Raw genomic sequence first — 21,217 nt, 5'->3', positions numbered from 1 at the left:
AAACGACGCATTTCCACTAATTATAATTCTACCATTGATTCTACCTATGTACATAAGTTAACACTGATTCTACCTATTATTGAATAGTCGTACTACTATCACTGCCAGAGATAACAACAATCCTCATGGTAAGGATAATATAGAGAAACAATAAAAACGACGCAAAGATAATGTATGTAGCATTTCCACTAATTATAATTCTACCATTGATTCTACCTATGTACATAAGTTAACACTGATTCTACCTGCGTACCCAACCAGCTTTCTAGGTGTTGTGGTTCTCGAGATAGAGCGATCAGTGTGTGAATATGAAATGTGAATGAGTGAATGGATCTTCTTATATTATAAGAACAAGATCCATTCACAGTTCACAGTTCATAGTTCCACACTGATCGCTCTATCTCAAGAATCACAAGACCTAGAAAGCTGAAATTTGATAGGACTATTCCTTTTATGGTCTAGGTGTGCAATAAGAAAAGGATTTTGCGAAAATCTAAACCGATCCTGAGATATGATCAATTTTTGATCGCTAAAATCACCATAAGAAATACACACCCCCGTATGTATGAAATCTTAAGATAAATTTAAGTTTAATTTGAAATGAAAATCTTGCCAAATTTCATGAAATCTAGCCAGTTATCTCAAGAAATGACATGAAATTGGCAACATTGTTCGTCTTAAGTTAAACTTAAGTTTATCTTTAGATTTCATACATACGGGGTGGCCATGCCTCGGGATGAACTAGCGGGATTCCGGAGCGAAGCGACGGAATTCAGCTAGTAGTTACATACAAACATAATCTGTGTATATGAGGTATATTTGTGTATTTTCGTAATAGGTAGGTAATAAATAGATAAAAAAACTACCTTTATAATAGATATGTACTACATTGACTACAATAGTAAGAACTTGATTGCCAGCACAGTTAACCTGTGAGCACTAGATCGCGGGCTCGATGCCTTTTCCACAAGTTTGGCCATGCCTCGGGATGAACTAGCGGGATTCCGGAGCGAAGCGACGGAATTCAGCTAGTGTTTTTATAATATCAGATTACGAGGAACATGTGTTGTCCAAGACGATTCCTGTCCTAATAACTTGCATAACCAGCCCAGCATAGCTTGATTTTCGTGATTGATCAGGAACTGATGCATTACACATCATATCTATAGGTACCATAAGCATTGTACACAAAGTACATACTTGGTGTTTATAATTTTTTTATTATTATTTTTAAGACTTCGTGTAACGCCCTACATCTTCCAGCAAAGACACATGAGACTTTGATTTAGGAGCCCAGATGACGTGACGGTGGCATACTCTAGTTTGCTTCTAACAAGGGATGTATACAGGGTGTATCACAAACCTATGTCAAGCCGAAAATGGCGAATAGTATAGGTCAATGGCTACAAAAAGTTCCCCGGTCATTTTTTCGAAATCCCCAGAATAACCGAGATATCCGCCATTTTGTGTTTGCTCTAAACATTTGACCATGGTACAAAAAGTGTTAGCTAAAAGAAAACTAATTAGATGTAGAGATAGAAGACAATATTACCTCTCTTTTAAGACCAATTTCATTTTTAGTCCGTCCTTCCTTTATTCATGCCTTTTCCACAAGTTTGGCCATGCCTCGGGATGAACTAGCGGGATTCCGGAGCGAAGCGACGGAATTCAGCTAGTACCTTCATAATATCTAAAACCCACCTTCCAGTAGTATAGGTACGTACCTATACCTACAGATAGTATCGCATTACTCAAACATTTTTCATCATAATCTATAACTTGCTTTCAGCGTTTTTCTCTTTTTTTTTAAAAAAAAAAACTTTCAATGCTCCCACAGACAGCTCTACTGAAAGCCCCCTTCCCTCTCAGACTTCAGCAGAATTTGATAGAAGGAATCGTTTGATATTAATGCACAGTGATCTTCACAAGCACGTGCCGTGACATTGATACCTACGCCACGTGTTACATTTTAACAAGATCTTCTCGAGCTTTTAATTTAAAAATTTCGGAAAGGTGAGCGAGGGTTTTGTCTCTTTTGTTTCCTTTTAGTTTGCGGAATATTCCCATTAGGTAGGTACTTTTTCTGTGGTTTTACGTCACTGTACCTATAACTTTCTGAGGTCTTAAGTGCCCTAGTTAGACTGTTAGACCGAAGCGCTAGACCGCTAGACCTTGCAAGCGCTAGACCGAATTTTATCCTGAAGGGATAAGGTTCGTTCTCAGAACGGCTGGCTTTCTCCTATCCTGTCTTCCTTCAATTTCGGGACGATAAGATCTTAAGAGTTCAATTTCGTCTATCAAACCTGTTAAAAAGAAATAGATAAGTATCTAAGTAGGTACTCGGCTCTGAAAAAAAAAAAATCGAAAATCAAAATTGACCATGATTGACCCTAGGAAATAGGAAATGGAAACTTTGGGCTTTACTGAAATCTAAATTAGGTGCCTACATAGGTAGGTAACTGGTAAGTAGAACCTATTTCCTATTTTCAAAACTAGGCGAGCTGTGGGTTAAGCTGGCCCGGCCTTTAGCACAAGCCACAAGAAGCTAGAATTTTGCATCGTGTGCAAAGTTCTTGCGGAATGAACGCGGCCACGCGCTCTAGTGGCACAGAGGTAATACAAATACTTGTTTCAAAAATCAAAACAAAAACAAATCCACTTTCAAAACAAAACTTTTTTGGAGAACTGGGGAAGTGTGAGTTTCTTTTGGGAAAGAAGAACCGAGAAGGCAAGTTTTATCCCCTTTTATCTTAATTTTCAGAAGCGATCGGAAAATATTAAAGTTGGATCACAGTTCGGTAGATCTCTTGAAATTATTTGACAAAGTTTGGCCCGAATTTTCGGGATCTAACTTTGGGATTTTGTAGGACAGAAAGTGACGTTTAGCTCTGATCCTTCTGTATGTAGGTATTGGGTTGTGTACCAGATTGAGTTAATTATAATTATTTTCTTTGCCCTCAATCACTCATTTCATATCGTACCTTCCTCAACACTTTCTACCACTTACAGTTTTTTGATAATTTCTTCCCACAGGTCAAAATGAAACTTAACAAATTAGTCACCTCCTCCAGAAGGAAGAACAGGAAGAGGCATTTCAATGCCCCCTCAATTTTCTGCTCTCACCACTTTTATAGGCCGACATTTTTGGATAGGAACTTGGCCTTTTATCACATTTGTGTTTTTTGGGGGTTTTAATTATCAGACACAAAAACTTTCGACACACATCGGAGGGTGGCAACAGGAAAATTAAATCATTTGTTAACATTAATTACCTACATGCTAATGATTGGTACAATAATCTACCACCGATCCCTAATAGATAGCGCCACTCGTTCTATTGGAAAGTAGGACTATACGGTTTTACCCAACCTTCCCCTAGATACTTTTGATATCAAGCGTACCGAGAGGCGTGCGAACGTCAAGAGTTTGAAACACTGCGCCGCGCGCCTGACCTATAGTAACACGATTTTGCAGGAAAACAGGGAACAAGGAAAATCATGCAGCATATTGACGAGAAACTTGAGAAGTTGAATTTGAAATTAAGGAAGAAATTTTTACAGGATAAAACTGAGATCACTCGAGATCTACAGGATTCAACACCAGGTGGGTTAGAATACAAACTCCATAAGTCGTAGTTCTACATAAAGTAGTATAAGCTGTATAAGGCTCTTTAGGGCATAATTACGTTCATAGAGTAACAAACTCCATAAGTCGTAGTTCTACATAAAGTAGTATAAGCTGTATAAGGCTCTTTAGGGCATAATTACGTTCATAGAGTAACAAAAAAAGTTTTGTATTGACCTCCTGGATCTATGGTTTGACTATTAAGAAAAAAATTCCGACCACCCTGTATGTAGAGATTGTAGAGTCTATGTATAGACATAGAGGGTCTCTTTCATAGTTTTTTTGTTGCCCCGGGCGGGTATCGAACCCAAGACCTAGTGCTTACAAGGCAGACGCGCTACCTTCCAAGCTGACTAGGCTGGCATAACAAGTTCATACCTTATATCAACAGGACAGGAAGCTTCAATACAGAATAACCCTCTCATAACCCTCAATACAAATAGACTGAATCTGGATCAAGTGTTTGCTAACAAGAACAATTGGATTACCCTGGATATACAAGATGAACATAGAATCCGCACAGACATCAATCAACTCCTGACACAATAGAAAATTTCTTTTGAGAAGCGATAGTGATTCCTGCTAAAAATAAAAATCATTAAAATCCCTAACTACTGCTGTGCCTCAGAGTATGGAATAATGAAAATCCAATGTAGAAGTTATTATTATTATTATTATTATAAAAAATGAGTGTTTCACCGCCGTTTTTATTTCGTAGCGATGAAACAACTGCTACATTAGACGCTTGTGGTCTGTGTCGTAGCATGCCCATCCCGTAATATGCCTCTCATCAGATGAGCGAGAGAAGACACATACTTTCCGTCTGTGTCGTAGCATGCCCATCCCGTAGTATGCCTCTCATCAGATGGGCGAGAAGAGACACAATACTTCCCATTTACGGTGTGAGTTAACATGCCCATCCCGTAGTATGCCTCTCATCAGATGGGCGAGAAGAAGACAAATACTTCCCATTTAGGTGCTGGGTCAACACGAGAACCAGAAAGTAACCCGTAAATTATTTGCAATCGAAAAACGAGTACAAATTTTTGTCGATGGTGGGATTCGAACCCGGGACCTTCTGCATGGCAAGCAAGCACGTTACCACTAAAATTTTTGTCGATGGTGGGATTCGAACCCGGGACCTTCTGCATGGCAAGCAAGCGCGTTACCACTGGACCAACCGTGCCCCAAAGGAGTACAAATTTTTGTCGATGGTGGGATTCGAACCCGGGACCTTCAGCATGGCAAGCAAGCGCGTTACCACTGGACCAACCGTGCCCCAAAGGTTTACATCGTAAATTAGGGAGCGCGGCAGCCCTCCGGCCGCCAAGTCAATTTAGTCAATACAGTCTAATTTTGATTAATTGTAAGGTGTAGGTTTCTTCAAAAAGTGCTTGATGATGTTTACTTTTGTATTTGCTACTCTTGAATGCAATGATGACACCTACCAATTCTGAAAGCACAGAAAATTTGATGAAAGTGCTTGATGATGTTTACTTTTGTATTTGCTACTCTTGAGTGCAATGATGACACCTACCAATTCTGAAAGCACAGAAAATTTGATTAAAGTGCTTGATGATGTTTACTTTTGTATTTGCTACTCTTGAGTGCAATGATGACACCTACCAATTCTGAAAGCACAGAAAATTTGATGGATTAATTTATTATTTTTATATGTCTATCTTACCTTGGTGTGTTCTTGACATTTTTCTGTTCTCATTGCAGGTTGTCAGAGGCCATTACAAAGGACAACAAGTAGGCAAAGTTGTACAAAGTTACAGAAAGAAATTTGTGATCTACATTGAGAAAATCCAGAGAGACAAGGTCAACGGAGCCACTGTATATGTTGGAATTCACCCCTCAAAGGTATTTATTTCCAAAAACAAAAACATTACAAATCATAAATTTCCAATGTAAAAAAAATACACAAGCAATGAAGCCAATGATCTCAAAGGTATGAATATTATCACAATAAGGAGGTACATACCATCCTGTCCAGAGGCATTAGTTATGCTCTCTCTTGGTCTCAGCACCCTTTAACCAACAAGTGAACCCCAAAGAAAAAAAAAAAAAAAAAAAAATAGAAAGTAAAAAAATAGCTTAGACACTAATAAAACAAAGATGGAGACAAGGACTTTTTTTTGTAGAATACAATTCTTTAATGTTACATTTTTTTAACATGCATACAACAGTAGAGAGACTAATTGATTAAAACATAGATGACTGCTCTAAAGCCTCCTTCCTTACCATTGTTAGTATTTCAAGGTACTTAACTACTTAAGTAAGAAAGATTTTGATATAATTCTATGAAAACTATTTTAAACCCCAAAAGTATATTAGCAGAAAGAAAAGAAAACAAATACTTATGTAGGTACTACCTACTCTACTCAATCAATACAGTAAAGAACTAGGCAAACTGGTGATAATGTTTAGGTGGTTCATATTGTTCAAGTTCTTTTTCTGCCAATTCTTCATATTTTTTCCAAATGCTTTCAATTTCCTCTTTTGTAACAGTAGGTTCTTTTCCATATTTCTTTTCTTGTTCCATTGTCCATTCCAAAAATTCTGCCTTCTTTTTATAGAAATTTATTTTCTCTTGGTTAAACTTGTTACGCAATTGTGTCAGACGTTCTGTTTTGACATCACCTATGTGCTTGTCTACTAAGAATCGCAATGATTCTTTACGATGAACCTTATTGAGAATGGTGGGGCCAGGACGGAAAACAATTTTCAGCTCGTCTAGAAGCCATTCAAACACCTTATAGTTCTCTGTTCTCAATAATCTTAGGTGTTTGTTCCTTTTATCAATCAATTCTTTAAGCCAAACCTTGGCCCTCTTATCCAAAGGTTTAGCCTTGTGATGTTCTTGAAGAGATCTGATGCTCACTGTATACTTGGTGATGAGTACTTCCCTAGATGTGTCATCAAGATCATGTCTCTTCACAGAGTCTACATGTTTCTTCTTAACAAGTTCTACAGCTTGTTTCCTACCCCTGTGGGCACATGAAAATATCTTCTTAACATGTTCATCAGCTGATTTTAAACTCTCACACTTTGCATACTCAAGAGTAGGTTTATCCAATTCTAATGGACCCAACTCAAGTATCTGGTCACCAGATTTCCTGGGATCATTGAAGGCAACTGGTTCTGGACGCTTCCACTTTATTTTGATAAGCTGCTTGTAACCACAAACATTAGTCTCCCCAAGCCCAGCACCAACCTTGATCAAACTGGACACAAAGGCACCAGATCTTAATGTGTAGGTAGTCAGTGGTTTCAGTACAAGATAGGACATGATGATGTATCAGAGGAATTCAATACTTCTCAAATTAATAATACAACAATGATTAAGCTGTTTAAAAATAGTCTTCAAAAAATTATTCTTTGGGAGGGAGAGTGAATCCTACAAGATCAGCAGTATCCTTCACACTTTTTTCTCCTCTACCATGAAATTGTTTTAGAATCTGTTCGTATGTTCTCTTGCTGTTCAGATAACACAAGTAAGTATTAACCAAAATACTTCTCAAATTAATAATACAACAATGATTAAGCTGTTTAAATGTAGTCTTCAAAAAATTATTCTTTGGGAGGGAGAGTGAATCCAACAAGATCAGCAGTATCCTTCACACTTTTTTCTCCTCTACCATGAAATTGTTTTAGAATCTGCTCGTATGTTCTCTTGCTGTTCAGATAACACAAGTAAGTATTAACCATGTAGTTCATAGATTCATGTTCTTTACACAGCTGCTCATCTGTTACTTGGTTCTTACGATATTGGCTGAAAATATACTTCACACTATCTTGATCTTTCAAGTAAGTAGTAAAACTATTAGCTTTGTTAAGACCTTCAATGTTATGTATTTTACGTAGTTCAGTAATAAGCTTGCGCAGTGTAGAAACTTTTGTTGAATAATTTAGGGATGCCATAAATATTTGAGTAAGTTTTCATGAAATCATTTATTTGTTCCCACCAGCTCAAGCTGTGAAGTAATAATAAATAGAACCTTTGATTAGAAATTTAATTAAGAAGGAAAAATAAAAATACTAATGACCACTCCTAAGAACAATTACACTTTAATAAAGTAAATGGAAATTTTGATGTACCTATTCTGAGGAAGAGGAAAAAAATTCACTTTGTTTTCTCAAAGTTACACTCTGTATATTCAGGTTCTAAAAATCTCAAATCCCATATATCTTGTTCTATAGAGTTCAATTTAGTTGGCAAGAAACAATGCAAAGATGTATCATTGAATATGTCATTAAACTTGAAATTATTCACAACAGGAACCTCTTCCAGAAATTCTTTGATATGAAACAGAAACTGCAAATTTGACTTTAAAAAAGCATCAGTATTGCTGTCTACAACTGTGCTAATGCTATTTGATAATAAAATTAAATTGCTTAAATTCTCTCTAGTCCAATTACTGTATAATATATTATTAATTAATTGAATTGGACATCTTGGCATGTACACAAGTGTTTTGGCATGTGTTATAGTGTGTTTACATTCTTCATTTTGAATTATCAGCTCAAGTTTAAATATTTCTATCAGTTCAAGCTCCAGCTCATTGAAGATGGGATCATAGATCAAAATCTCACAATCATACTCAATTTTCAAAAGTAATAACAGGACAAATTGATACTTAGCAGCTATGCTATCAGTGAAGTTACCTATGCCATAACATATGATTTGGTTAATACCTTGTGTTGTAGAATTGGCCGAAGATAAGTTCAGGGATTTGCTGATCAAATTAATCAGTTGCAGATAATAATCAGATGATCCAAGTTCTTCCTTGACTGATTCAATTCTCCTGAAAATGGAAAAAGAGCATTTCAGTATCTTTCATCAGACAGACATGCATATGACTGGGCTTGCCTCAAGGTTCTAATCATTTGTGAAACCTGTTTGCCACACTGCTGTCACAGTAGTCAATAAATCACTGTTTAGTCTCTGCCATTATGAACTCACATGCCAGCTGGTCGGAATGTTTAGTTCATTATACACATGCATCATGGAATTGAAGATTGAAGTGGTCACATGGAGATGAACCATCATAACCATGGCAAGCATCACTGGAGTTAACTGGGTAGTACGTATGGTCATACACATTATCTAAAATAAGTTAATGTTCAAGTGTTGGTTGACTGAAAGCATGCTCAGGACTCGGGACTATGACCAACATTCTTTGAGCATGCTCAAAGGTTAGCAACAAATGTATGGTCATACACATTATCTAAAATAAGTTAATGTTCAAGTGTTGGTTGACTGAAAGCATGCTCAGGACTCGGGACTATGACCAACAGACCAACATTCTTTGAGCATGCTCGTTAAGAATGATACCTACATTAGTAAGCATAATATAATTATGATCTCGAGTTTTATTTGACAGATTTCTGCTTTAACTTGTCTTTCACAACGTTGGCCAACGCAAGTATGCACAATGCATCAGTATTGCTGTCTACAACTGTGCTAATGCTATTTGATAATAAAATTAAATTGCTTAAATTCTCTCTAGTCCAATTACTGTATAGTATATTATTAATTAATTGGATTGGACATCTTGGCATGTACACAAGTGTTTTGGCATGTGTTATAGTGTGTTTACATTCTTCATTTTGAGTCTACATTGAGAAAATCCAGAGAGACAAGGTCAACGGAGCCACTGTATATGTTGGAATTCACCCCTCAAAGGTATTTATTTCCAAAAATAAAAACATTACAAATCATAAATTTCCAATGTAAAAAAAATACACAAGCAATGAAGCAAGCCAATGATCTCAAAGGTATGAATATTGTCATAATAAGGAGGTACATACCATCCTGTCCAAAGGCATTAGTTATGCTTACTCTTGGTCTCAGCACCCTTTAACCTAGAACAAGTGAACCCCAAAGTAGGTATGTGGTATTGTATAATTGTATGAAGTGCACTCAGCTTCATGAAAAAATACATTATGACCAGTCATGGATTTAAACAAGAAAAGAAAGAGCACATCTGTCAGAGCTGAGGTAGCAATTTTTCTTGTGCTTTTTAAACAACTAATGTTTTGTTATCATGACTGTATTCTTACCTAACACCATTCACCATGGTCCCTTGCTTTCACAATGGACTAAAATTAATAATGATTTGTCACATGCTCTAGCCCCCATTTAAAATTTTCTTGTTATTTCAGTGTGTTATTGTTAAGCTGAAGATGGACAAGGACAGGAAGAAGATTATTGAGAGGCGAGCCAAGGGCCGTGCTGCTGTGCTTGGAAAGGACAAGGGCAAATACACCGAAGAGACTGCTGCTACCGCCACCACTACAGCTATGGAAACCTCATAAGGAATTGTTTAATCAGTGACCCTACTTTGTTGACCTGTATATCTGACTTTTGTTTTATGTCATCAAGACACCAATATAAATCTTGGCTTGATTCCTTTCCCAATAACAAACATTGTTTTTTATTACCAACATTGTTTTTTTTTTTTTTTACTTTCTATTTTTCTCTGTTAAGATGGTTGAACAGGTTTCTGCATATAGGTTATACATATCTAGATACCTGCCTTTGTATTGTAGTGGTCAATATGATCACCTATTAAACAGAAGGGTGTGGGTTCAATCCCAACTGGGGTATGATATTTTACCCTGAACACTGTTAAGATGCTTGAACAGGTTTCTGCATATAGGTTATACATATCTAGATACCTGCCTTTGTATTGTAGTGGTCAATATGATCACCTCTTAAACAGAAGGGTGTGGGTTCAATCCCAACTGGGGTATGGTATTTTACCCTGAACATAATCTGATAAATCTGCCCACAGTACTAAGACTGGCCTACTTGTGGAGGAAGGTACTTTTCAGTCCCCTGATGGGTTAAAATGTACCCCCAAATGACCAGAACAAAAAATCATGCCCTGCTGTGAAATACCTCAATTAGGTGGCGGTTGTAAAAAGGAAAAAAATCGATTGTTAAGCCAGCCTAGTTCGCTTGGAGAGAACCGCACTTGCCTTCTGAGGCGCGGGTTCGATTCCCGCTCGGGACTGACTATCCTAAACGGATAAACGTTCGTTATTGGAACTGGTTATCTCGTATCACGTCCTCTAAGATTTTGGGACAGTAAGACCTTAGCAGTTACAGTTCCCTCCAGCAAACCTCTTGAAAAAAGGTAGAAGCGAGAGAACCGCACTTGCCTTCTGAGGCGCGGGTTCGATTCCCGCTCGGGACTGACTATCCTAAACGGATAAACGTTCGTTATTGGAACAACTGGTTATCTCGTATCACGTCCTCTACGATTTTGGGACAGTAAGACCTTAGCAGTTACAGTTCCCTCCAGCAAACCTCTTGAAAAAAGGTAGAAGTGCTAGGTTCCACCGGTTCGATTCCCGCCCTAAACTTAAATGGATAAGTCCAACAAACAGTTCTATCAAATCACTTCAAAAAACTAGAAAGGATCAGAGCACCTGCCTTCCAAGCGCTAGGTCGCGGGTTCGAGATCCCCCCCCCCTCGGACTGACTACTTTGAACAGACAAGATTCGTTCTCGGGACGATTGGTTTTTCCCTATGCTGTCCACTCTTTCTTCGATTTAGGGGTGATATTTGTTTTCCTTGGAAACGGAAAAATCATCCCAAAATCGAAAAGAGAGAGAGAGGACAGATTTAGGGGCGACAAGACCTGATACAGTCCCCTTAATCAAACCTCTTTTTAAAAAAAATCCTGGAGGTCAGATTGTTTCATCTCCCTAAAAGAGGTACGAAAATATTCTAACAAAAAATAAAACAAAACAAATGTATGATCTGTTTAACAATTGAAAATAATTTATTGTATCAAGATTAATCAATATTGATTTGAAATGGAAACGAGGTAATCCTACCATCACAAATTAATAAGGTATGTATGTAATATGAACGAGTGTATCACGTACAAGAGTCAAATTCAATGATGAAATTTCGAACGATTTTGAGATCGGAATAGCCAAAAGCCAGACCACTTTACACTTCCAACAAACATGGGTATCGGGCGTCACATTATGAATAGAAACAAAAAGTACCTAATGGTAATTTCAAGTTTATTCAACCTTGGCTTTCTTATTGGACTCGAAGTTACCTCCACGAGACCTCTTCGTACCTCGGGGTCCCTTCTTGCCAAATTTGCGACCACTTTTCTTTTCATTCATCAATTTCTGTCTCCTCTTGAAGATATCGATCTTCATTCGATCCAGTACTGTTTGTTCCTCCTCACCAGTCACTACTTCAATGCTCACCTTAACATCCTTGATGACAATTTCCTTGGATCCCAGAGCTTTCAACACAGCTTCAGCATTATTCTCTTTCTTATATCGCACAAATGCTGTGGGTTCTCCCACATTGAATTCGATGAAAACAATTTCCTGATCATCTGTTTGCACTTTCTCTAATACCTCGCGTATATCTTCACGAGATACTGGCTCTTTGATGTCGGAAATCTTGAGTAAAGCGCCAGTGGGAAGTTCCAGGACGACTTGTTTACTTCCCTCTGTGTTACCTTCGCCATCACCTTCAGTAGATTTCTTGCTCTTATCACGTTTAGAACGCACCTCTTGCTTTTTCTCCTCGTGGTATTCCTGCTGCCACTTAATAAGTAGACTGTGTTCACAGTTTTCATTGAACTTGAGATTCTTATCTTTGTTTTCATTCAAAAACTTTTCCGCGTTTTCTTTGTTATCAAAAGTAGACTGTGTTCACAGTTTTCATTGAACTTGAGATTCTTATCTTTGTTTTCATTCAAAAACTTTTCCGCGTTTTCTTTGTTATCAAAAGTGACAAAGATGGATCCCTTGAATTTCTTCTGGTTTGCTAACTTGTCTTGGTAGTTTCTCATGATGATGTTGGTAATCTTTACATCTTCGCTTGTGTTTTTCTTGAAGAAGTCCTTAATGTCATCCAGAGTGGCATCCACAGGAATATACTTCACATATAAGCTCTGAGCTATCAAATCTTTCACAAAATCAATGTCAAAAGTTGGTAACTCTTTCTCGGGATTTCGTCTAATCTTTGTACCATCTTCATTGACTTCAATCAACTTACTCGTCGATTTTTTGAGTGCATCAACAATTACTTTGGCTTCTGTGGTCATCTTTGCAAGGCGTGCAAATTTCAACATGGTGGTAAGTTCAACCCAGCCATCATCCTTCTTGATTTCACCTTGTAGGAATTTGTCTCTGGCCAGGTTGATATCACTGAAGTAATACTCGATCTGTTCAATGATTTGATTTTCCAACTTGCTCACCTCAGCTTCAGCTCCAGAGTTTCCATTAGTTGCACTACTATCGGTCTCAGCCATTTTGATTTACACACTGTTCACTTGGTTTATTTTTTCAAATGCCTTTTGAAACAAACAAAGAAACGAATGGGAAAATTACTATCATATATGGAAAATTTAAAACTTACATAGAAACGAATAGGCACTTGAGAGGGTGTACAATTTTAAAACTAAAATACTCAATTGACAAAGTCAATGCTCAACTTCATTCAAAGGAAAATTGATTTTACTTGTTTTTTTTTTATCTTCCTCTAACTGTTCACTTTAGAACATAACTATACCCAATAAACAGACAAACTAACTTTATTCAGAGGAGGAGATTTGACCTCTTTTTTTTTTAACAAGTTGATTAAGATCAAAAGGTGCAGAGAGGATCAAGGTATCATAACCAACAAGATAGTCCTCACTCACTGGGTCGTGCTATTTTTAGAGGTTTGATAGAGCCGGGAACTGGAGCTGTAAATGATAGGAGAAAGCCAGCTGTTCCGAGAACGAACCTTATCTATTATCCGAACCGTAACTAATGAATTTTGGCTTTGTCATAACATTGAGCATTAGGGAAAAAATAGGTGGTAGGTACTTACCTATACCACAAGCCAAAGTTCACACCTGCTGAGATGCAACCCATCAGTGCACGCAAAATTTCCAATTTGGTGATCTATGAGACATCAAAAATTAGCAATTTGACCTATCCATGCCATATATGTGTAGAACCAATAGATACAATACACCTATAGGTAGGTATGTACAGTAGGCTCCTATAAAATAGGTAATTAATGTTCAACAGATTTGTGAATAAATTTACATCCGCAATAATACTCTGTTTGTTCCTCCTCACCAGTCACTACTTCAATGCTCACCTTAACATCCTTGATGACAATTTCCTTGGATCCCAGAGCTTTCAACACGTTGGTGATCTATGAGACATCAAAAATTAGCAATTTGACCTATCCATGCCATATATGTGTAGAACCAATAGATACAATACACCTATAGGCTCCTAGTAATTAATGTTCAACAGATTTGTGAATAAATTTACATCCGCAATAATACCATTTGAGGCGCACTGCACAATTGAACATTAGGTACTTCAAATCATGTCATAGCTCGACTCATAATGTTCAGGTGTGTTTTTAGGTGGGGGTTTCAAAGACCTTCCTATAGCTCAGGACCCCGGGTTAGAAATCTTTTGTATTTCGAATGCTTTTGAAGCAGGGGTACCTATGCTTTTGACGGCCAATTAAGTTAACTTTAATCTTAAAAAAAAAAGGTTTGACAGAGGGAACTGTAACTGCTAGGGTCTTATCGTCCCGAAATCGAAGAGAGGAGAGAAGAGAAGGAAGACAGGATAGGAGAAAGCCAGCCGTTTTGAGAACGAACATTATCCGTTCAGGATAAAATCCGCCCCGGGCGGGAATCGAACCCGCGGCCTAGCGCTTACAAGGCAGACGCGCCACCAACCAACCCTCAAGATAGTGATCTTTGGTCAGCAAAAATTTGCCACCTTTTGATCAACAGTCAATTTGTCCAGAATACCAATCCAGATTATTCTAGATTACCTAAGTACTATGATGTTTTGATGTTGCTTCTTGGGGCGCACATGACGTCAGTGGATTTCCCCGAGTCCGTGCCTGTGTTAAACTGTTTACTATAATAGTAAAGTATGACTATGCCAGCCCAGTGGGAATTATCTCATTCGAGTTCTCATCAATTCCAAGTTGTTTGTCGTTTCTGATAAGTAAATTTGTAATTAGGTAACTCTAAAACATAAAAGTTAGCATGTTTTCTTTGCACCTCTATATCGTCTGTAACATAATAGTCAAGAGATAAGATAACACTTGAAAGACTTGAAAACTTGTGAAAAAATGAGAGTGAAAACTTATTGTGGTTCGATTTATTCCACTCAGTCAATCTGGTTGTGTTGAAATAGTTCGGATGTGCGAGTGTTTTTGCTGACAAGTCATCATGAATTTTTGCACGAAAACTTTAAAACAGGTAAAAATAAAGTATTGAACTTGATTTAAACAATAGATTTTTTTCTGTGACCATTTAGGTTTCATAACTAGGCGTCAACTATGGAGGTGCCGGGTTCAATTCTCGACAGAGTCGAAGTTTTTTCGGCTCTGTTGGAAGGAAAAATCTGCCTAAATGGCTATTTGTAGAAAGGGGTCGAGGAATTTAATTTCAAGAACCCATTTAGGTACTCAATTTACGTATAAAAATTTGTACCTAGTGAAACAAAATTTAAAAAAAAAAAAAAGATAAATAGGCATTATCACTTAGCACGCGAAATATATACTAGACTAATAAGTTATACATAGCTATAATAGTAAGTTATACATGGGTTAGTTAACACAGAAGGGTACATGAGTATCCGAGGTATCTTCTGTACAAATAGATCGTGAGTTTTTGCTGACGGAAAAAAAGTTCGAAAAAAATCGGTCGGCAAAAAAAGTGTAAAAAATACGAAAAATATTTTTCTTAGTAAAATGTGACTAATGAAAAGTCCGATTTTTTATTATTATTATTATTATTATTTTTTACTTTCTATTTTTTAATGATAAGCGATGCTATCAGCACTGTGCAATATTTTAGTTGGACAAGATACTGTGTGGACTGATTCGGTTAATAACACTGGTTCGATAGAAATAGAAAACAATACCTACTTTCTCATTACTTTAGTAGGTAATAGAAAGTAAAAATATACCTATGCCTTGGATCTTTTGGAAATCGAACTCACGCCCTCCTTTTATGGGGTGAGTGCTTCGACCACCACTAACAAAGATATCAATGCAGATTATAAAATAGGTGAAATTTGAATTTTTGACATTGACGAATTTGTGTGTTTAATCTTATGCTTCCAGGTATCTCGTCAAATGAAATGTCCCCTCCAACACAACAGGATGGTTCACCAAGCTTTGGTTCAACCTTTGACGATTTTGACCGAAGAGGAAGTTTTGATGAAAGATACAGGTAGGTGAGTAGGTAACAAAACGAGAGATATCCTGCTCAATCTTGGGAACACAAAATTGGATAGATGCCTAACAAACAAACAACAGAGAACTTTAGTTAAGTCAACAAGTATGTAAGTAAAACCATCATCAGTGCAATAGTCCTAAACAAAAATGGACACGGCATACAAGGGATCAAGAAGAGACCGCCTTAACATAAGTAAAGCCATGTAAAGTTAAGTAAATACAAGTTAATTGTAATTGTATTTGTACAGGGCTTGAGGATAGACATAATCTACATGGCCCTAGTCATTTTGTTATAAGAGTAAATCAAAATATAAAAAGGGACCTAAAGGGATCAAAATATAAAAAGGTTATTGCCTCTTTCCTTTCAGTTGCAAAGTTGGCCAAAGAGACAATAGCCCCCTATGTACAGAAGATGGAGAGTGAGGAAAAAATAGACGAAACCGTGCTGAAAACATTGTTTGAAAGCGGGGTAAGTAGGATACCTACAAAGCAACACGATAAGATATGTCACAGGGAAGAGAGTAATAAACATAATCATTAATAGTATTAATATAAATATCAATTGTTTGCCAGTCAATAAACCCGTTTTCTGAGTCCTACACTAACAATGTTATTATCAGTTAATACCTATGTATGTACGTAGCGTAGGTACCTACGTAAAGGAAGAAAAAGAAAAAAAAAAAAAAAATCTGGTGTGAACACTCACACGACTTTCCTCATCCTATTGAATGATGCTTATTTTGGGTGTTCTTGTTCTTATAGCCAAACTTTTACAATATCTCTAACCGTTTAGTCGGTACAGCTGAAACCGCCAAAAAACGGTCGAAATCTGTCCAAAAGCGGTCAAAATACCGCCAAGCGCACAACCATAACCTTTTACCATTTTCCCTCTTTAGCCAGCCTAGTAATGTAGCTAGGTGCGTAGAGCGTCTCCCTTGTAAGCGCTAGGTCGCGGGTTCGATTCCTGGGCGGATTTTATCCAAGAGGGATAAGGTTCGCTCTTGGAACGGCTGGCTTTCTCCTATCCTGTCTTCCTTTTCTCTTCGATTTCGGGAAGATAAGACCTCATTTGACTTGAACCTTTACTATTTCCCTCGTATAGCTGTTGGGTGTGGAAATACCCCAGGAGTATGGAGGTCCAGGACTCTCATTCATGACTGATATTCTCATAGTGGAAGAAATTGCCACTTATTACAGGTTCCTCTTCCACATAAATAGGTAGTAAATGAATATGGATGTATAATATAAGATGTAATTATGTAAACACGCCTATATTCTACAACTGGGCAAAAAAGTACACATAAAAAACTCTAAAAGTACTGCATTTCTAAATGAACTGTGAAACGATGGCTTCGTTAATTTGGGCTGGCAATGTACTCGACTACATTGATTCTTTTCTTAATACATCTCTAAGTAGCCTTTACACCCTGTGGTAACTAAAACAAAGGTTGAGAGGTTGATAGCAACTACGGAGGTTTGTGTAACAATTGGTGGAAGAAAGAATGGAAAAAATTGGCAAGGATTTAGTAATTCTAGTAGATTATCCAGGATTCTAGAATATGGTTGGTTGGTATCAAATGCTGGGAATTGACTATCAGGTCATAAAGAGGCTGAGAGGAAGAGGCTGAGGCTGGATTCTAGAATATAAAGAGGCTGAGAGAATATGACGACGGAGCAGAAGGAAAAGTACCTACCCCGTCTAGCCCAAACCGATGTAAGTAGAACAAGTCGGGGCTATAAAGCTTTGGAGTGGCATGCCTTTTATGGAAGAACCGATTCCCTTCCTCTAAATGACCACCTAAGTCATATATCCAGTGGTTGTGAGGGCTTTGATGGACAATTGAAGAGGTGGATGTTGTCGTGTGGGCTCTCGTTACAAATATTACATTTACTTTCACTTCTTGGATCTAGGCGATTCATGTAGTTGTTAGGCATCTTTCTGAGCAAGTGTTGTTCAAACCTCAAATCGTTTTTCCTTATGTTGAAAGGCCGGCAGTTTTGCCCTCTCAGAACCTGGTTCAGGGTCGGATGCGTTTGCAATGAAGACCACAGCTACCAAGGACGGCAACCATTATATCCTCAACGGATCCAAGATGTGGATTTCCAATGCGGACATCGCCAACATATTTCTAGTCATGGCCAATGTAGATGTGTCCAAGGTATGTATAAATTTGTAGTTATTTTTGTCGAGCAGGGAAAAGTCACAAAGGGACTTTTCAGTTCTATTCCAACAGGATAAACAAACAAACAAGAACAGATACTGATAACGTTCACACCCAAAACAGCTTGGCTTTCTCCAATCCTGTCTTCCTTTTTTCTTCGCTTTCGGGATAAAGGGACATCCATTGTTACAGTTTCGTCTATCAAACCTCTGTAAAAAAAAGAGGATATAATTATGTAGATATCTGCTGAAAACCCCGTAATCGAAAAAAGTTGAAGTGCGAGCCTAGATGGCTTGGAGGGTAGCTCGCCAGCCTTGTAAACGCTAGCTCTCGGGGCGAATTTTATCCTAAACAGGTAAGGTTCGTTCTCGGAACGGCTGGCTTTCTTGTATCCAGTCCTTCTCTCTTCGATTTCAGGACAGATCTCCGATGTTACAGTTCCCTCTATCAAACCATTTTATTATTATTACTAACCCATCTAGAAGTGGGTTAGAACTAGTACGAGTAAGTCAGTTACACAAGCAGCTGTATTAAGGTTTATAAAACTGATAATGATACCCCTATATTGCAGGGCTACAGAGGCATCACATGTTTCATAGTAGAGAGAAGCATGGAAGGTTTTAGTGTGGGCAAGAAGGAGAATAAATTGGGAATGAAAGCGTCCGGAACTTGTAGCTTACACTTCGATAATGTCAGGGTAAGTTTACTACACAATGTCTAGCTTTTAGACAAGCCTTATGAATCGGGCATAGGCTAAATTCTCAACCTGCCTTGGTGGCGTAGTGGTCAAGACGCTCGCCTGGTAAACAGGAGTGCGTGGGTTCGATCCCAGCCGAGGCATGGAATTTTATCCTAATTTATTTGAGAATATAATAATGGAAGTCTAAGGGTTAAGTGGTAGAGAACGCCTCCGGTGTGAACCTCGCCTAGTGGTTACCTTCCACTCAAGAGTCCATTATTATTATCAAGTTTATCAAATAAAGTCCGGCTTTTAAAGTGGCCCGTTAGGTACTTAACCTATGCCTCATCAAAGTAGACTCTGCCCTCTGATTCAGTGATCTTTATGTTATGATCTTCCAGAGCATAGATAACAAATACATAAATCAATGTATAACCAACACGAGCAAATTTTTGTCTCCTTATTAGGTCCCCGAAGAAAACATCATCAGTGGAGTAGGGGAAGGATACAAAATAGCGGCCGGCTTTCTGAACCAGGGCCGAATAGGGATAGCAGCCCAAATGACGGGCCTAGCACAGGGCTGTCTGGATGCTACCATTCCATATACTCTGGAGAGATCTCAGGTTGGGCATAGGATCTTTGACTTCCAGGCATGTAATGGAGGGGTAGGGATTGAATGACATTCTTGATTTGCCAACAATCTAATACTTAACTGGACTCTGGAAACAAAGTTGAAACTGGGATACAATTGACTGATATAGGATGTAGCTTTGTTCATCAAATCGACACAAAGCTCTTCAAAATTCTGTGAGATACTGTGAGTGGTCAAATCTCAATTAATGAAAATAAAATAATAGATAACTTACTATGTACGTAAAGTTCTATTTATATGTGTTGTTTTGCTTTAAGTCTGTGCAGCATCAAATCTCCCAAGCAGTTACGCAAGTAGAGTGTGCTAGGCTTCTGACTTACAATGCAGCTAGACTACTAGAGGCCGGACAGCCTTTTATCAAACAAGCTTCCATGGCTAAATACTTTGCGTCCGGTAAGCAGCTGAAGTAAAAAGAATTAAGGACCTATATTTACTATAGATATTATCTAGCCGTATTTTATTATGTGACCATTTTCTTATACATCATACGAAATTTCTCTTTGGACTAGTTTGGACTGGCAGCGGGTGTGGTAGCGCCATTACGTACAAACAAGTCCCAAGAGAAATTTTGTATAGGAAAATTAAGTCATAAGATAAGAGGTTCATACCTATTTGAGCATGAAAATCAAGCCATATAAGACCATGTTGGCATAAGTTCAAGTCTTATTATTAGCCCACTTTACCTACTTCCAAAGAATGACGAGATGCGATTATTTACTGAAGAGGTTTTATTATTATTATTTTTTACTTTCTATTTTTTAATGATAAGCGATGCTATCAGCACTGTGCAATATTTTAGTTGGACAAGATACTGTGTGGACTGATTCGGTTAATAACACTGGTTCGATAGAAATAGAAAACAATACCTACTTTCTCATTACTTTAGTAGGTAATAGAAAGTAAAAATATACCTATGCCTTGGATCTTTTGGAAATCGAACTCACGCCCTCCTTTTATGGGGTGAGTGCTTCGACCACGTACCACTAACAATGATATCAATGCAGATTATAAAATACCTAGGTGAAATTTGAATTTTTGACATTGGCGAATTTGTGTGTTTAATCTTATGCTTCCAGGTATCTCGTCAAATGAAATGTCCCCTCCAACACAACAGGATGGTTCACCAAGCTTTGGTTCAACCTTTGACGATTTTGACCGAAGAGGAAGTTTTGATGAAAGATACAGGTAGGTGAGTAGGTAACAAAACGAGAGATATCCTGCTCAATCTTGGGAACACAAAATTGGATAGATGCCTAACAAACAAACAACAGAGAACTTTAGTTAAGTCAACAAGTATGTAAGTAAAACCATCATCAGTGCAATAGTCCTAAACAAAAATGGACACGGCATACAAGGGATCAAGAAGAGACCGCCTTAACATAAGTAAAGCCATGTAAAGTTAAGTAAATACAAGTTAATTGTAATTGTACAGGGCTTGAGGATAGACATAATCTACATGGCCCTAGTCATTTTGTTATAAGAGTAAATCAAAATATAAAAAGGGACCAAAAAAAGGGATCTAAAGGGATCAAAATATAAAAAGGTTATTGCCTCTTTCCTTTCAGTTGCAAAGTTGGCCAAAGAGACAATAGCCCCCTATGTACAGAAGATGGAGAGTGAGGAAAAAATAGACGAAACCGTGCTGAAAACATTGTTTGAAAGCGGGGTAAGTAGGATACCTACAAAGCAACACGATAAGATATGTCACAGGGAAGAGAGTAATAAACATAATCATTAATAGTATTAATATAAATATCAATTGTTTGCCAGTCAATAAACCCGTTTTCTGAGTCCTACACTAACAATGTTATTATCAGTTAATACCTATGTATGTACGTAG

General features: G+C 37.7%; 4 protein-coding genes across 10 annotated transcripts in view; 2 read left to right on the top strand and 2 right to left on the bottom strand.

Moving 5' to 3' along the window:
- The first annotated feature begins 5,283 nt into the window (after positions 1-5,283).
- LOC103511904 (60S ribosomal protein L26-like) lies at positions 5,284-10,058 on the top strand. The gene is made up of 2 exons (XM_026825524.1): positions 5,284-5,490; positions 9,796-10,058. The coding sequence occupies exons 1-2, from the start codon at positions 5,299-5,301 to the stop codon at positions 9,946-9,948; spliced, it is 345 nt and encodes a 114-aa protein (XP_026681325.1). The 5' UTR covers positions 5,284-5,298; the 3' UTR covers positions 9,949-10,058.
- On the bottom strand, positions 5,757-7,282 carry LOC103511895 (28S ribosomal protein S15, mitochondrial). 2 transcript variants are annotated; one of them, XM_008476637.3, is made up of 2 exons: positions 7,145-7,282; positions 5,757-6,945 (listed from the first exon to the last, which is right to left on the bottom strand). In XM_008476637.3, exon 2 carries the CDS (start codon positions 6,917-6,919, stop codon positions 6,032-6,034), a length of 888 nt encoding a protein of 295 aa, XP_008474859.1. In that variant the 5' UTR covers positions 6,920-6,945; positions 7,145-7,282; the 3' UTR covers positions 5,757-6,031. The 2 variants fall into 2 exon arrangements, with proteins under 2 accessions (XP_008474859.1, XP_026681324.1); XM_026825523.1 differs by having other exon boundaries at positions 5,757-6,941; positions 7,141-7,275.
- Positions 10,059-11,396: 1,338 nt separating the features above from the next.
- On the bottom strand, positions 11,397-13,512 carry LOC103511897 (la protein homolog). Of its 3 annotated transcripts, XM_026825522.1 has the most exons (3): positions 13,491-13,512; positions 12,407-12,969; positions 11,397-12,317 (listed from the first exon to the last, which is right to left on the bottom strand). In XM_026825522.1, the coding sequence occupies exons 2-3, from the start codon at positions 12,925-12,927 to the stop codon at positions 11,675-11,677; spliced, it is 1,164 nt and encodes a 387-aa protein (XP_026681323.1). In that variant the 5' UTR covers positions 12,928-12,969; positions 13,491-13,512; the 3' UTR covers positions 11,397-11,674. The 3 variants fall into 3 exon arrangements, with proteins under 3 accessions (XP_026681323.1, XP_008474861.1, XP_008474862.1); XM_008476639.3 differs by lacking the exon at positions 13,491-13,512 and having other exon boundaries at positions 11,397-12,259; positions 12,349-12,969; XM_008476640.3 differs by lacking the exon at positions 13,491-13,512 and having other exon boundaries at positions 11,397-12,267; positions 12,357-12,969.
- A 1,083-nt stretch (positions 13,513-14,595) lies between these two features.
- LOC103511898 (short/branched chain specific acyl-CoA dehydrogenase, mitochondrial) overlaps positions 14,596-21,217 on the top strand; it is an 11,444-nt gene continuing 4,822 nt past the window's right edge. For 2 of the 4 annotated variants that reach the window (XM_026825520.1, XM_017445175.2), the window contains exons 1-4: positions 14,598-14,901; positions 15,771-15,879; positions 16,253-16,353; positions 16,987-17,064. In XM_026825520.1, coding sequence (XP_026681321.1) covers positions 14,872-14,901; positions 15,771-15,879; positions 16,253-16,353; positions 16,987-17,064 — 318 coding nt within the window. In that variant the 5' untranslated portion in view covers positions 14,598-14,871. Of the gene's footprint in view, positions 14,902-15,770; positions 15,880-16,252; positions 16,354-16,986; positions 17,065-21,217 lie in introns of all 4 variants that reach the window. The other 2 variants (XM_008476641.3, XM_026825521.1) reach the window with 2 other exon arrangements.

The sequence above is a fragment of the Diaphorina citri genome, unplaced genomic scaffold (assembly GCF_000475195.1).
Source record: "Diaphorina citri unplaced genomic scaffold, Diaci psyllid genome assembly version 1.1 scaffold765, whole genome shotgun sequence".
NCBI lineage: Eukaryota > Metazoa > Arthropoda > Insecta > Hemiptera > Psyllidae > Diaphorina > Diaphorina citri.
This window is presented reverse-complemented; position numbering and strand designations above follow the sequence as displayed.